This window comes from Gorilla gorilla, chromosome 20 (assembly GCF_029281585.2).
Source record: "Gorilla gorilla gorilla isolate KB3781 chromosome 20, NHGRI_mGorGor1-v2.1_pri, whole genome shotgun sequence".
Classification (NCBI taxonomy): Eukaryota; Metazoa; Chordata; class Mammalia; order Primates; family Hominidae; genus Gorilla; species Gorilla gorilla.
The window spans coordinates 12,458,359-12,474,736 of record NC_073244.2 but is presented as its reverse complement, the minus strand read 5'-3'; the positions used below and the strand labels follow the sequence as shown (position 1 = coordinate 12,474,736).

The window sequence follows — 16,378 nt, the reverse complement described above, 5'->3', positions numbered from 1 at the left end:
CACAGATGACCACACACATATGCATGCACCTGCCCACACATGCATGCACATTTACATGCCAGCACATGTATGATACACAGGCATGCACCTGCACACATGTGTACATGATACACACTTGCATGCACAAAACTGAATACACACATTCACATGCACACACTGCACACATATATGCATGCAGACAAGCACACACACAGAGCACACATCCACTCCTTTATTCCACTCTCGTGTTTTTCACTGCACTTGTCACATCAAAACACAACAGAAGGCCGGGCATGGTGTGGCTCACGTTTGTAATCCCAGCACTTTGGGAGGCTGAGGTGGGTGGATCGCTTGAGGTCAGGAGTTCGAGACCAGCCTGACCAACATGGTGAAACCCCATCTCTACTAAAAATACAAAAAGCAGCCAGGCGTGGTGGTGCACACCTGTAATCCCCGCTACTTGGGAGGCTGAGGCAGGAGAATTGCTTGAACCCAGGAGGTGGAGGTTGTAGTAAGCTGAGATCACGCCACTGCACTCCAGCCTGGACAACAGAGTGAGACTCCATCTCAAAAACAAAACAAATAAACAAACGAACAAAAAAACCCACAACGTATTATTTTCTTGTTTACGAGGTTTCTTGTCTCTCTGGCTCCGCCAGAAGAGGAGCAGGGACCCTTCTTGCTGTTGTTCATTGCTGCATCCCCCACACCGAGAGCAGAGCCTGGCATGGGCAGAAAGTCCTCAGTCAATATTTGGTGGCCCCAAGCGAATGAAGCATCCAAGAAGGGAAAGCTGGGGGCTCCCCACTGCACTTGCCACCTGAGTCACATTTTCAGAAGCCTCTGGAAAGTGTGAGAGTCTGTATGAGTGAGAGTGAGACAGGGCCAAGGCTGGGGGCGGCGGGGACCGGAAGAAGAGGAGGGTGAGTGGGGGAAGGGGTGGGGCTGAACCCCAGCTCTAAAGGCGGCCCACGGGTGCCTGTCCGCAGCGTGCACAGCCCAGGAGTGTTGAGCAATTTCGGTTTCCTCTGAGGTTGAAGGACCCAGGCGTGTCAGCCCTGCTCCAGACACCTTGGGCATGGAGGAGACTGTCGTACGGCCCTCAGTGTTTGTGGTGGATGGACAGACCGACATCCCATTCACGAGGCTGGGACGAAGCCGCCGGAGACAGTCGTGCAGTTTGGCCCGGGTGGGTCTGAGTCTCCTGCTGTTGCTGATGGGGGCCGGGCTGGCCGTCCAAGGCTGGTTCCTCCTGCGGCTGCACTGGCGTCTAGGAGAGATGGTCACCCGCCTGCCTGTGAGTGGGACCGGGGGGCTGACAGCAGGTGGAAGCGAGGGGGGCTCCCCTGTGTCATTGTGGGTCACTGTGTGTCTGTGTGTGTGTGTGTGTGTGTGTGCAGGACAGGGCACAGGCTAAGAGCAGCTGGCTTGACTGGTTGCTGCTCCCAGCCTTGGGCAAGTGAATTCACCTCTCTGAACCTCAGTGTCTTCATCTACAAAATAAGGGCAGTCTCTTCATAGGGGACGAAGTATGCTATGGCGTGTGTAGTACCAGACGATGCCAGCTCCACCCGTCGGAACTGACACCCCAACACTGCCATGCACACCCCTGTGCACACACGCATGTATTTTCTCTGTACTTTTTTATTTTTGAGACGGAGTTTCACTCGTTGCCCAGGCTGGAGTGCAATGGCATGATCTCTGCTCACCACAACCTCTGCCTCCCGGGTTCAAGTGATTCTCCTGCCTCAGCCTCCCGAGTAGCTGGGATTACAGGCATGCGCCACCATGCCTGGCCAATTTTGTATTTTTAGTAGAGATGGGGTTTCTCTATGTTTGTCAGGCTGGTCTCAAACTCCCGACCTCAGGAGATCCACCCGCCTCAGCCTCCCAAAGTGCTGGGATTATAGGTGTGAGCCACTGCGCCTGGCCTTCTCTGTACTCTTATTACTGTTACTGCAATTGTCATTAATTCTCTGACCATTTCCATCTGTGGAAATTTCTCGGTCTGCTTCCAGCTGGCTGTGGATGTGTCCGTCTGTCTGTGTGCCTCACCTGGGGGTCTATGTGTGCCCAACACCATACCCCTGTGGGCTTGGCCCCTTTTGTGTCCTGGGTCTGGATCTGGTGGCCACACATTCGTGTCCACATACCCATGTGGACGTATGTGCATGTACCCACATGTCCACACACCCACCTAGCTGCAGCTGGTGTATTCACGTTGTCTGTCTTTGTCTCTGGGTCTCTGTGTCTGTAGACGCACATGGATCCATAAACCACAAACCACATGTCCACGCATCTGAGCCCACATGTGTCTTCTCAGCGTCATGATGATACTGAGGTCTGTGCCTTGTGGCAGGTGCTATATCCCAAGGGTGGTGTCCATGTGTCCAGCCATCTCGCTGTCCGCATTTTTTTTTTTTTTGAGACAAGGTTTCTCTCCCATAGCCCAGACTGTAGTGTAGTGGTGCAGTCTTGGCTCACTACAACCCCACCTCCCAGGTTCAAGTGATTCCCCTGTCTCAGCCTCCTGAGCAGTAGCGGGATCACAGGCATCCGCCACCGTGCCTGGCTAATTTGTGTATTTTTAGTAGAGACGGGGTTTCACCATGTTGGCCAGACTTGTCTCGAACTCCTGACCTCAAGTGATCCACCTGCCTCAGCCTCCCAAAGTGCTGGGATTACAGGTGTGAGCCACCACGCCTGGCCTTGTCCATGTATTTTTAAATATTATTTATTTAATTAATTACATATTTATTTATCTTAGAGACTGTGTCTCACTCTGCTTCCCAGGCTAGAGTGGAGTGGCACGATCATAGCTCACTGCAGCCTTGAACTCCTGGGCTTAAGCAAGCCTCCTGTCCCAGCTTCATGAGTAGCTGGGACTACAGGCACGCACCACCATGCCTGGCTAATCTTAGAAATTTTCTGTAGAGATGAGGTCTTGTTGTGTTGCCCAGGCTGGTCTTAAACTCCTGGCCTCAAGCTGTCCTCCCACTTTGGCCTCCCAAAGTGCTGGGATTACAGGTGTAAGCCACTGCTCTGGGCAATGTTATTTATTTATTAAACCCTTTTATTTATTTATTTATTTTTTTTGAGATAGACTCTCACTCTGTCACCCAGGCTAGAATGCAGTGGCACAATCTGGGCCCACTGCAACCTCCCAGGTTCAAGCGATTCTCCTGCCTCAGCCTCCAGAGCAGCTGGAATTACAGGCACCCACCATCACGCCCAGCTAATTTTTGTAGTTTTAGTAGATACAGGGTTTTACTGTGTTGGCCAGGCTGGTCTCGAACTCCTGACCTCAGGTAATCTGCCCACCTCGGCCTCCCGAAGTGCTGGGATTAGAGGTGTGAGCCAATGCAACCGACCTATTAAACTTTTCTCTAGTGCATACTATGTGCCAAGCACTGTAATAATGCCTCAAATATATTAATTCATTAAATGCCAAGCAGACACGATTTGTAACTCCATTTACATAGAGGGAAACTGAGGCACCAAGTGGTTGTGAGGCTGCTGGACAGGGGGTGTGTGTCTGCAAGTGAGAGTATGTGGCCCTGTATACGTGTCTGAGGGTGGTGTCGGTGGCTATGGTCCTCGTGTCTCATAGCCGTGTGTGAGCAATGCGAGGGCGTGGCCCCCGCTGCAGGTTCTTACCGCAGGCCCCTTCTGCATTTTCAGGACGGACATGCAGGCTCCTGGGAGCAGCTGATACAAGGTGATTCAGGGTCCTGGTCCCAGGGAAGGAGGTGTGATGATTCCCACGCCGCCCCCACCCCTCGGTCAATTGCCCAATATGATTTGCACAACTGGCCAAATCCTCACAGGTGCCCCTCCCCCAGGCCTGAGAAGCAGAAGTTTGGGTCACTCCGGAAGGGGTGGGGTTGATTCCAGGAGGTGTACACGGTGGCCCTTTAGGAGGCTGGCTTTTTACCTCCACTGTCTTCGTCTCTAACCTCTGACCCTCTTTCCCCAGAGCGAAGGTCTCACGAGGTCAACCCAGCAGCGCATCTCACAGGTGAGAGGGGCCCTGGATCCTGGCGAGGGGCAGGGGTCAGGGCGTCTCGGGAAGACCAGATAAACGCCATACATATCAGTGTATTCATTCATTCATTGCTTATTTACTCACAGAGTTGCTCAGAACATAGGCTGCAAGTGCTATGTATTTCCAGTTTTATTTATTTTATTATTTTTTATTTCTATTTATTTATTTATTTATTTATTTTTGAGACAGTCTCACTCTGTCGCCCAGGCTGGGATGCAGTGGCATGATCTCGGCTCACTGCAGTCTTCGCCTCCCGGGTTCAAGCGATTCTTCTGCCTCAGCCTCCCAAGTACCTGGGATTACAGGCATGCACCACCACGCCCGGTTAATTTTGTTGTATTTTTAGTAGAGACAGGATTTCGCCATGTTGGCCAGGCTGGTCTCAAACTCCTGATCTCAGGTGATCCTCCCGCCTCAGCCTCCCAAAGTGCTGGGATTACAGGCGTGAGCCACCGGGCCCAGCCTAGTTTTATTAATTTAATGAACTCTCATATAGTGCTTATGCTGTGTTATGTGCTGTGACACGCTTTCTACATATTAATTCATTACATTCCAAGCAGGTGCTATTAATATGTGCATTTTACAGAGAGGAAAACTGAGGCACACAGCGAGTACGAGGTGCCGCTTTGGTTTCTTGGTTTTGCAAACTTGCATGTTTGGACATTTTTTTTTTTTTTTTTTTTTTGAGACAGGGTCTTACTCTGTCAACTAGGCTGGACTGGCGCTATCATGGCTCACTGCACCCTCAACTTGCCAGGTGCAAGCGATCCTCCCACTTCAGCTTCCCCAGCAGCTGGGACTACAGGTGCCTGCCACCATGCCCAGCTAATTTTTTTGTTTTTTGTAGAGACAGGGTCTCCCTGTGTTACTTCATCTGGAACTCCTGGCCTCAAACTCCTGGGCTCAGGGATCTTCCTGCCTCAGCCTCCCAAAGTGCTGGGATTATACGGGTGAGACGCCACACCCAGCCCAAGTTTTGACACTTTTGGCAAATCACTTAACGGTTCCATGCCTCAGTTTCCCCACCTGCAAAAGAGGGATGCAAAGAGTTGAGATGTAGACTAAGCAAGTTAATTTGCTTCCCTGTGCCTCAGTTTCCCTCATCTGCAAAGCAGGGATAAAGCAAATTAATACATACAAACAGGCTAGGCAGGGTGGTGGTTCATGCCTGTAATCCTAGCACTTGGGAGCCTGAAGGATCGGTTGAGCACAGGAATTCGAGACCAGCCTGGGCCACATTGTGAGACCCCCACCTCTACAAACACACACACACACACACACACGCACACACATGCACACACACACACAAACAGCCTAGTGGTGACTGGCCTGGAGTCACACAGCAGGAGTAAGACATGTGAGGCCGGGCGTGGTGGCTCACACCTGTAATCCCAGCACTCTGGGAGGCCGAGGCGGGTGGATCACCTGAAGTCAGGAGTTCAAGACCAGCCTCAACAACATGGCAAAACCCCGTCTCTACTAAAACTACAAAAAGTAACTGGGTGCGGTGGCGGGCACCTGTAGTCCCAGCTACTCAGGAGACTGAAGCAGTACAATCGCTTGAACCTGGGAGGCGGAGGCCGCAGTAAGCCGAGATCACGCCACCGCACTCCAGCCTGGGCCACAGAGTGAGACTCTGTGTCAAACATACAAACAAACAAACAAACAAGCAACAGAGGAAGACATGTGCTGACCGGCAGCCCCCTTTGTCTCTCTCTTCCCAACAGGGGCCAACTCCAGCTTGACGGGCAGCGGGGGGCCGCTGCTATGGGAGACTCAGCTGGGCCTGGCCTTCCTGAGGGGCCTCAGCTACCACGATGGGGCCCTTGTGGCCACCAAAGCTGGCTACTACTACATCTACTCCAAGGTGCAGCTGGGCGGTGTGGGCTGCCCGCTGGGCCTGGCCAGCACCATCACCCACGGCCTCTACAAGCGCACACCCCGCTACCCCGAGGAGCTGGAGCTGTTGGTCAGCCAGCAGTCACCCTGCGGACGGGCCACCAGCAGCTCCCGCGTCTGGTGGGACAGCAGCTTCCTGGGTGGTGTGGTGCACCTGGAGGCTGGGGAGGAGGTGGTCGTCCGTGTGCTGGATGAACGCCTGGTTCGACTGCGTGACGGTACCCGGTCTTACTTCGGGGCTTTCATGGTGTGAAGGAGCGTGGTGCATTGGACATGGGTCTGACACGTGGAGAACTCAGAGGGTGCCTCAGGGGAAAGAAAACTCACGAAGCAGAGGCTGGGCGTGGTGGCTCTCGCCTGTAATCCCAGCACTTTGGGAGGCCAAGGCAGGCGGATCACCTGAGGTCAGGAGTTGGAGACCAGCCTGCCTAACATGGCAAAACCCCATCTCTACTAAAAATACAAAAATTAGCCGGACGTGGTGGTGCCTGCCTGTAATCCCAGCTACTCAGGAGGCTGAGGCAGGAGAATTTTGCTTAAACCCGGGAGGCGGAGGTTGCAGTGAGCCGAGATCACACCACTGCACTCCAACCTGGGAAACGGAGTGAGACTTTGCCTCAAAAAAAAGAAAGGAAGAAAAAAGAAAACTCAGGAAACACATCTTGGGGGACACTCCAGGGAACCCAAAACTCAAAGGCGGAGAGCTCAGTGGGCACCACCAAGGACCAAGAACTCAGGCATCTCGAGGGGCTGAAGCCCCAGCAGGCACCTTCAGAAGACCCACGTAGACTGCAGACCCTGCCACGGACAATACTAAGGACAGAAACCCAGAGACTTGGGGTCTGTGGGCCCCCAAACATTGGGTAAAGTTGATTTGCCTGATATTCAGGAAGAAGGGGTGAGGGGTGGGTATTTATGCTTTTGATTGAGAAGAAAGTGGGACTTGGGATTCCAGGAACTTGGCTGGGGGTGGGAAACTTCATCCACTTCCCTACTCTCATCATGAGTATGGACAGGGTGGGCGGGAGACTGATCATCGGGACTCATCATGAAGAGCCCAGCCCCACCCCACCTACAGTCAGAGTCACATACTCAGATCCCACCCACAGGCTGGTGGCCACACCTCAGCCTGGTCACAAAGAGTTACACTCAGATACATGAGCACGGCAGTGTGCTCATAACTGTTTAACAACCAGCTGTCCTGGGAGGGGGACAGCTTTGTAATGTTTGCCAATTTCCATGGTGTAAATGCTACCACCATGGCTGATTTCATCACTGCCAAGCATAGACATCCCTAATAGGACACCACGGATCTGTCCCCGGCATCCAGCCCAGGGCCTGGCACAAAGCATGCTCTAGGGAAATGCTTGCTGATTGAAAGGAAGGAAGAAAGAATGACTATACAGTCACACCTATGGCATCCCACAAAATCTGTCACATGGCTGCATAATCTCAGCCACTCTTTCACAACTATAGACTCATACACGCGAAGTGCCAGATTCATGCACAACCGCACAATCACATGGAAGTCACAGACGGCATCACAGACAGTCACAGCACTGTGTGTATGTTATAACACAAGCACACAGAACTCAGCATCCCAGCTACACAGCCACTCCCAGAGGTGTCACCGTCACACTTGGTAATTAATACTCATTACATTAGACACAGACAGACCAAGTTATAGTCAGACCTGGTTACACACACACACACACAATATCACAATGACAAATATACAACATCACACACACACAACATCACAATGACACACACATCACACACACAACATCACGATGACAAACACACATTACACACACATCACAATGACAAACACACAACATTACACACACACAACATCACAATGACACACACATCACACACACATCACAATGACAAACACACATTACACACATATACACACAGCCTGAGGGCCCTCCCCAGCCCAGACTAACACATCTCGGGGTGAGGACCAGACCTTGTTCATAACCCTGGGCCTCTTAACCACTGATCTTTGAAATAAATGGCAAATAGTTGTACCTGGATCTGTCTAGTTCTTAGGGGAACAAACTGAAGAAGGGTGGAGAGGAATTGTCAGGCCTAAAGAGCCCCACAGGGAAAGGGAGGAGTCGGATGGGGGGCAACCATCAGCAACAAGTGGTGGCTCCTAGAGGCAGAGGGATGGAGGTAATGACCCATGGAGGTCATTCTACAGACGAGGAACCTGGACCCAGTCGGCTCAAGTCCATGCAGGAAATGTGGGGGAAACCAGAGACCTCACGTCTGCATCTGGCTTCCTCTCCAATCCCCAATTCCTGAGGAAGTAGAGGCTACATCCCGCAAGACGCCCTTATTAGACACATCCAGGACAGAGTGACAATCCGCCAAGCCAGCTGGAAGCATAAGACACAGGGAGCTGGTGGGTTGGGTGGGGGCGGATAATGATATGCATACAAATTAGAGGGTCTATGCAAATGAGCATTGCTGCAGTGTGGCTGGAGGGAATCCTTAGTTCCTAGGATTCTAGGATATGGGTTTCGACCCCAGAGGTGAATGTATTGTTGTTATTGTTTTGCTGTTGTTGTGAATGACAAGTCAAAATTTGTGGGTTATTGTTGTTATTGCCAATAGTATTCTTGTCATTGTTGCACTGTACAGAGATGAAGGAAACAGATTTTGCAATCAGTGATCCTGGGTTCTGAGTCCACTCTGCCACTCACCAGCTATATGACCTCCAGCAATTTCCATCACCTCTCAATGCTTCAGTTTCCCCATCGGCAAAATGGTTGTGAGGGGAGAGGAACAACAGTACAGATTTACCATCCCAAATTCAAAATGCTCCAAAATCTAGGCCGGGTATGGTGGCTCATGCCTGTAATCCCAGCACTTCGGGAGGTCAAAGTGGACGGATAACCTGAGGTCAGGAGCTCCAGACCAGCCTGGCCAACGTGGCGAAACCCCGTCTCTACTAAAAATACAAAAAATTACCTGGGTGTGGTGGGGGGCGCCTGTAACCCCAGCTACTCGGGAGGCTGAGGCAGGAACCTTGGAGGTTGAGGTTGCAGTGAGCTGAGATCACACCACTGCACTCCAGCCTGGGTGACAGAGCAAGACTCCCATCTCAAAAAACAAAAAAACATGCTCCAAAATCTGAAACCCTTTGAGCCCCAGTGTGATGCCACAAGTGGGAAATTCCACAACCCATCACATATGACAGATTGCAGTGGAAATGCAGGCACACACCACGAAGTTTACTCAGCATCCTCAAAGGAAATCCCCGTCAGTAGCTATATATCATTTTCTCACATGCCAGATAGGTATCTCTCATCTTTTACTGTTAAGTACTTCTGTGTTGAATAGGTAGAGGAAAATGATTGCTGGTTAGTAGTATATAAATTCAGAGTCAGGAATGATGGTGATGTCGGCTGGGTGCGGTGGCTCACGCCCGTAATTCCAATGTGATACCCTACCTTGTTTTTAATCTGATTGACTCTCCCTTAGCTGAGAGAGCCAGGCAGACTCTATTTTGGCTTCTTCGCTTGCAGTCCCTCACCCACCCCCCTTCCTCAAGGACTTAAGCTGACTCCCAGCGCATCCAAGAATGCAATTACTGATAAGATACTGTGGCAAGCTATATCCACAGTTCCCAGGAATTCGTCCGGTTGATAGCACCCAAAGCCCCTGTGTCTATCACCTTGTGATAGATTTAAAGCCCCTGCACCTGGAACTGTTTGTTTTCCTTTTACCATTTATCTTTTTCACTTTCTTGCCTGTTTTGTTTCTGGAAAATTGCTTCAGCTCGGCTCCCTCTTCCCCTTCTAAACCAAGGTATAAAAAGAAACCTAGCCCCTTCTTTGGGGTCGAGAAAATTTTGAGCGCTAGCCATCTCTCAGTCGCCAGCTAATAAAGGACTCCTGAATTAGTCTAAGAGTGTGGCGTTTCTCTATAACTCACTCGGTTACAACATTTGGAGGCCACAGCGAGATCCGCCACCGGGTGAAATCTGGACCCGTTCCGGGCTCCCCTGGACAGACGGCGAGCTTATAGGGGAGGCGCCACCTAAAGACGTTCCAGGGCCATGTAGGCCACCGTCTTCCAGATGGGGACAGATCGGCTGCCGGTGTGCTCAACCAAATTCAACTCCTGAGTCCTCAGTTTCTGGTCCCGGGAAGGTAAGTCAGATCTGACTCTGTTTCACTGGGAGGGAGGTGGCCCTGATGAGGGCGTCCCTCTGACTCTGTCCATATTCCAGGACGCTGGAGGACAGAGTCCTGGTTTCTGTCTGACTCTGTTTCTCTGGGAGGGAAGCGGCTCTGATGAGGGCATCCCTCTGACTCTGTCCATATTCCAGGATGCTGGAGGACAGAGTCCTGGTTTCTGTCTGACTCTGTTTCTCTGGGAGGGAAGCGGCTCTGATGAGGGCATCCCTCTGACTCTGTCCATATTCCAGGATGCTGGAGGACAGAGTCCTGGTTTCTGTCAGGCATCTCTGTAAGACTAGTCTCTTTCTTTCTCTCTCTCTCTCTATCTCTTCTTCTCTCGTTGAGGTCTCAAGGAGACCTCTGTTTTAAAACGGGTATTAAAGAATAGTAATAAACTCTTGTGGGAGTGAGTGAGTGAATGTGGAAGTCAAGGGCTTGCGCTTGAATTTTCAGTTTGTAGCTCCACGGCAAAAGCTACAGAGTTCGAGTGGGCCCTCACCTGTGGTTCCGTGGTGACCTCATAAGGCTTAGGGCAGCATTGAGCATAGCTGGATCTGAACCGGGCGTTTATACCGGCCTGCCAATGCTAAGAGGAACCTAAGTCCTCACAAGGGGAGTGGCCAGGCGGGCATCTGACTGATCCCATCACGGGACCCCCACCCCTTGTCTGTCTATAAAAATTGTCATAATTGTCTATATACCCCAGTGTCTATTGTCCTGTTTAGTGTCTATTGTCCTGTTTGGTGTCTGTCTAAATTTCATGTGTCAGGTTACCCATATTGCCCAAGACGACTGGGCAAGGACTTCTTCAAAGTCCTTTAGTGCAGATTTTCTATTACAGGGGGTCTCAGGCGTGTCTCTTCGGGTTTCCAGGCCCAGGGGCCACTCCTCCGCCAGTTTACAAACGAAACAGCCTCCTTCCCCCACAGCAGGGGCTCCCCAACCCACGGGTGAGGAGTGGGAGGTGACGGTGCTGGACCCTCTCCCCCAGGGACTCCCGCTCCTGCGCCTTCAGGCGTCAAAGACGCTGACTTCCCCGAGTACCAGCGCGTCCGCACCCGGCTCAGAACGCAGGGGCCCGGACTGCTGCGGTGACCTTGGTCCCGGGCCGGGCTTCTGAGCTGGGCTTGCAGCGCCTGACCGGGCCTGGAGGCGGGGCGGGGGGACTGCGGAGTAGTCCTGGTGACCCAGCGCTGCCCAGCACGGCTCCTCCCAGCCTGAGAAGATCCGAGTGGCCCCTTTTCCTCCTCATCCCCATCCCTTACCCCGCACATCTACCTCTGTTCTTCCGATACTGCAGCCCTCTAGGCCGTGAATTTCTCTGTCCGTGCTGGGTTTTATATTTCTGCTTAAACCTTGTTAATTGCCTCCAGAATGGGAAACTCTTCTTCCCAGCCCTGTAGAGATTGGAGCCCTCTCCCAACGTATGTTACAAAATTTCTCGGCCGGGCGCGGTGACTCACGCCTGTCATCCCAGCACTTTGGGAGGCCGAGGCGGGCGGATCACGAGGTCAGGAGATCGAGACCATCCTGGCTAACACGGTGAAACCCCGTCTCTAAAAAATACAAAAAATTAGCCGGGCGTGGTGGCAGATGCCTGTAGTCCCAGCTACTCGGGAGGCTGAGGCAGGAGAATGGCGTGAACCCAGGAGGCGGAGGTTGCAGTGAGCCAAGATCGCTCCACTGCACTTCAGCCTGGGCGACAGAGCGAGACTCCGTCTCAAAAAAAAAAAAAAAAAAAAAAAAAAAGTTCCAGAAGGAAGGACTCACTCCTGCCTGGAAAGGACCTCATACTGTCATCCTCATCATGCCGACAGGTCTGAAAGTGGACAGCATTCCTGCTTGGGTTCATCACTCTCACATCAAAAAGGCCAACAAAGTCCAGCAAGAAACATGGGACCCCAAGCCTGGGTCGGGCCCCTTAAAACTGCACCTAAGTCGAGTGAAGCCATTGGATTAATTCTTTTTATTTACCTCTTTTGTTTGTTTCCACCTGTCATGCCCTCTGCTCCTTCCTACTCTTTTCTCCTTACTTCTTTCACGACAGGACGTGTGTTTGCAATCACCACCTGGAAGGCGGGGACCTCCAAGGAAGTCTCTTTTGCAGTCGATTTTTGTGCTTTGTTTCCAGAGCCTGCCCTCACCCGTGAAGAGCAACACAATCTGCCGGTCATGGGAACAGGGAACGTCAACCTTGCAGCAGGGTTTGGACACATAGGAAGCCGGACTGCATGTGGAAACTCTAAAGGTGCAGAAAAAGGACTCCAGGGCACTGACTTTTACCTCTGTCTTGGAAATCACCCTGACTGAAGTTGTCAAGATTCTTATCAGTTTTTCTGCCCTCACTGGTCCTGTGTAACCCTAGCCACTTACCCTGGAGGATCAACCCAGTCCTCAACCCTCTCCATAACTCGCACTTCCCATCCTAGACTGTGTACTATGAGAAATTGTAACCCTCTTACTATAACTATCCGTAACCCTGGTACAGCTCAATGGTATTATGGCATGTCATGGGGATTAAGGCTTTATATCTCAGGATTTAATGTTGGAACTATGTTCACCATCCAGAAAAAAATCCTGGTCCCATAGAGCTCTGCTAAGCCAATCGGACCTTTAACTGATTTAGGTAATCCTATGTTCCCAAAACACCCAGACAGGGTCGATTTAACTTTCCCACCGCCGTTCCTGGTTCCTAAACCTCAGCTGCAACGACAACACCTCCAACCCAGCCTGATGTCCATTCTGGACAGGGTACATCACCTCCTTAATCTCACCCAGCCTCAACTAGCCCGAGATTGTTGGTTGTGCCTGAAGGCCAAACCCCCATATTATGTTGGATTAGGAGTAGAAGCTATGCTTAAAATGGGCTTTCTTTCGCCAGGCACAGTGGCTCACGCCTGTAATCCCAGAACTTTGGGAGGCCGAGGTGGGTGGATCATGAGGTCAGGAGATCGAGACCATCCTGGCTAACACAGTGAAACCCTGTCTGTACTAAAAATACAAAAAATTAGCTGGGCGTGGTGGTGGGCGCCTGTAGTCCCAGCTACTCAGGAGGCTGAGGCAGGAGAATGGCGTGAACCCGGGAGGCAGAGCTTGCAGTGAGCCACGATTGTGCCACTGCATTCCAGCCTGGGCAACAGAGCGAGACTCTTCCTCAAACAAAACAAAACAAAACAAAATAAAATGGGCTCTCTTTCTTGTCATACACGCCCCCATGCCCTCATACTAGGAGACATGTCCGGGAATACTTCCTCTCTAATTAGCACTGGATATAACTTCTCTACTTCTCCCTTACAGGCTACCTGTAATCAGTCTCTACTTACTCCCTTAAGTGCCTCAGTCTCCTACCAGGCACCTAACAATACCTGGTTAGCCCGCACTTTACGTCTCACTCGCTGCATCAATGGGACTGAACCAGGACCCCTCCTGTGCGTGTTGGTTCATGTGGTCCCCCAGGTCTACATGTACAGTGGGCCAGAAGGACAGCTTCTCATCGCTCCCCCTGAATTACATTCCAGGTTTCGCCGAGCTGCCCCACTCCTTGTGCCCCTTCTGGCCGGCCATAGCATAGCTGGATCAGCAGCCATTGGCACGGCTGCCCTGGTTCAAGGAGAGACCGGACTAATGTCCCTGTCTCAACAAGTAGATGCTGGCCGGGTGCGGTGGCTCATGCCCGTAATCCCAGCACTTTGGGAGGCCAAGGCAGGTGGATTACGAGGTCAGGAGATCAAGACCATCCTGGCTAACACGGTGAAACCCCGTTTCTACTAAAAATACAAAAAATGAGCCGGGCGTGGTGGCGGGCACCTGTAGTCCCAGCTACTTGGGAGGAGGCTGAGGCAGGAGAATGGCGTGAACCTGGAAGGCAGAGCTTGCAGTGAGCTGAGATTGTGCCACTGCACTCCAGCCTGGGTGACAGAGCGAGACTCCGTCTCAGAAAAAAAAAAAAAAAACAAGTAGATGCTAATTTAAGCAATCTCCAATCAGCCATAAATACACTGCATACCCAGGTAGAGTCTCTAGCTGAAGTAGTTCTTCAAAACCGCCGAGGCTTAGATCTGCTATTTCTCTCCCAAGGAGGGCTACGCACAGCTCTAGGAGAGAGTCGTTGTTTCTATGCCAATCAATCTGGAGTCATAAAAGATACTCTCCAAAAAGTTTGAGAAAATCTAGATAGATGCCAGGAAAAACGAGAAAATAACACCCCCTGGTACCAAAACATGTTTAATTGGAATCCATGGCTGACTACTCTCATTACTGGATTGGCAGGACCCTTTCTCCTCCTCTTGTTAGTCTTCAGGCCTTGTATATTAAATGGGTTCTTAACTTTATAAAGCAGCACATAGCTTCTGTCAAACTTATGTATCTTAGGACCCAATATAACCCCCTTGTTATAACCGAGGAATCAATGATTCGATTCCCCAAAACACGAGTGGGGAATGTGATACCCTACCTTGTTTTTAACCTGATTGACCCTCCCTTAGCTGAGAGAGCCAGGCCGACTCCATTTTGACTCCTTTGCTTGCAGTCCCTCACCCACCCGCCTTCCTCAAGGACTTAAGCTGACTCCCAGCACATCCAAGAATGCAATTACTGGTAAGATATTGTGGCAAGCTATATCCACAGTTCCCAGGAATTCGTCCGGTTGATAGCACCCAAAGCCCCCGCGTCTATCACCTTGTGATAGATTTAAAGCCCCTGCACCTGGAACTCTTTGTTTTCCTTTTACCATTTATCTTTTTAATTTTCTTGCCTGTTTTGCTTCCATAAAATTGCTTCAGCTCAGCTCCCTCCTCCCCTTCTAAACCAAGGTATAAAAAGAAACCTAGCCCCTTCTTCAGGGCTCAGAGAATTTTGAGCGCTAGCCGTCTCTCAGTCACCGGCTAATAAAGGACTCCTTAATTAGTCTAAGAGTGTGGCATTTCTCTATAACTTGCCCGGTTACAACACAGCACTTTGGAATTCCAGCCGAGGCGGGTGGATCACCTGAGGTCAGGAGCTCGAGACCAGCCTGGTCAACATGGTGAAACCTCATTTCTACTAAAATACAAAATTAGCTGGGCATGGTGGCACGTGCCTGTAATCCCAGCTACTTGGGAGGCTAAGGCAAGAGAATCGCTTGAATCCAGGAGGTGGAGGTTGTGGTGAGCTGAGATCACGCCATTGCACTCTAGCCTGGGCAACAGAGCACAACTCTGTCTCAAAAAAAATAAATAAATAAAAATAATAAATAAATAAAAGGAATGATGATGATGCCAAGCAACCACAGATTGTCCACATGGGTGGCTGAGACAGTGACCTTTGCTTTCAAATGGTTCAATGTACACCAACTTTGTGTAATGCACAAAATTATTAAAACTATTTTATGAAATTATCTTCAGTCTATGTGTACAAGGTATGTATGAAACATAAACGAATTTCTTTCTTTCTTTCTTTCTTTTTTTTTTTTTTTGAGGCTGAGTCTCCCTCTGTCTCCCAGGCTGGAGTGCAATGTTGTGATCTCAGCTCACTGCAACCTGCAACCTCTGCCTCCCGGGTTCAAGTGATTTTCCTGCCTCAGCCTCCCGAGTAGCTGGGATTACAGGTGCCCACCACAACCAGCTAATTTTTTTTTTCTTTTTGTATTTTTAGTAGAGACGAGGTTTCACCATGTTGGCCAGGCTGGTCTCGAACTCTCAACCTCAGGTGATCCACCCCCTCAGCCTCCCAGACTGCTGGGATTACAGGCTTGAGCCACCGTGCCCGGCCTATTCAAGGCCTAGGCGTCTTGTGTGAGTTATACATTTATATGCATCCTTTGGCTTCGGGCAGGAGCTGTTACTGTCTGCACATCTTAGACGCAGAACTGTGGACCGAGAGAGGCAAGGATGCCCTTTACTTCTGCCAAGGGTATGCAGTGGATTCAGGGCAGTTTTCTGCCTTCCCTGCCCTTGCTGGGCTGGTGGGAGGTAGGAGAGCCCCCAGCGCCTGGCCCCAACCCCCGCTGGAGTTTCCTTCACTCTCATCACAGTCTTTCTGTTTCTGTGGCTTTGATGAGGAAACCAAGGTGTGGAGAGCATGTATTGATAAAAGTCACCAGCAGCTACCAACTTCCGCGTGGGGATGGAACCTCTTGCTAAGTTTAGCCTCCAAAAACCATTCTAGGAGGGGTCTCTCAACCTGGAGCAGCTGGAGAGAGAGGAAGAAGGAGATGTGGGTGAGGAGGAGGATGGAAAGAGATGGGGAAGGGCAGATGAAGAAAGAGGGGGAAAGGAGG

General features: G+C 51.0%; 1 protein-coding gene and 1 long non-coding RNA gene across 2 annotated transcripts; both read left to right on the top strand.

Moving 5' to 3' along the window:
- The first annotated feature begins 532 nt into the window (after nucleotides 1-532).
- TNFSF14 (TNF superfamily member 14) lies at nucleotides 533-8,193 on the top strand. The gene is made up of 4 exons (XM_055371456.2): nucleotides 533-1,276; nucleotides 3,661-3,697; nucleotides 3,956-3,997; nucleotides 5,752-8,193. The coding sequence occupies exons 1-4, from the start codon at nucleotides 1,058-1,060 to the stop codon at nucleotides 6,174-6,176; spliced, it is 723 nt and encodes a 240-aa protein (XP_055227431.1). The 5' UTR covers nucleotides 533-1,057; the 3' UTR covers nucleotides 6,177-8,193.
- A 1,080-nt stretch (nucleotides 8,194-9,273) lies between these two features.
- Nucleotides 9,274-13,325, top strand: LOC134757766 (uncharacterized). Its single transcript, XR_010132202.1, has 2 exons — nucleotides 9,274-10,092; nucleotides 12,254-13,325. It is a non-coding gene; the product is annotated as an uncharacterized lncRNA (long non-coding RNA).
- The last annotated feature ends 3,053 nt before the right edge of the window (nucleotides 13,326-16,378 follow it).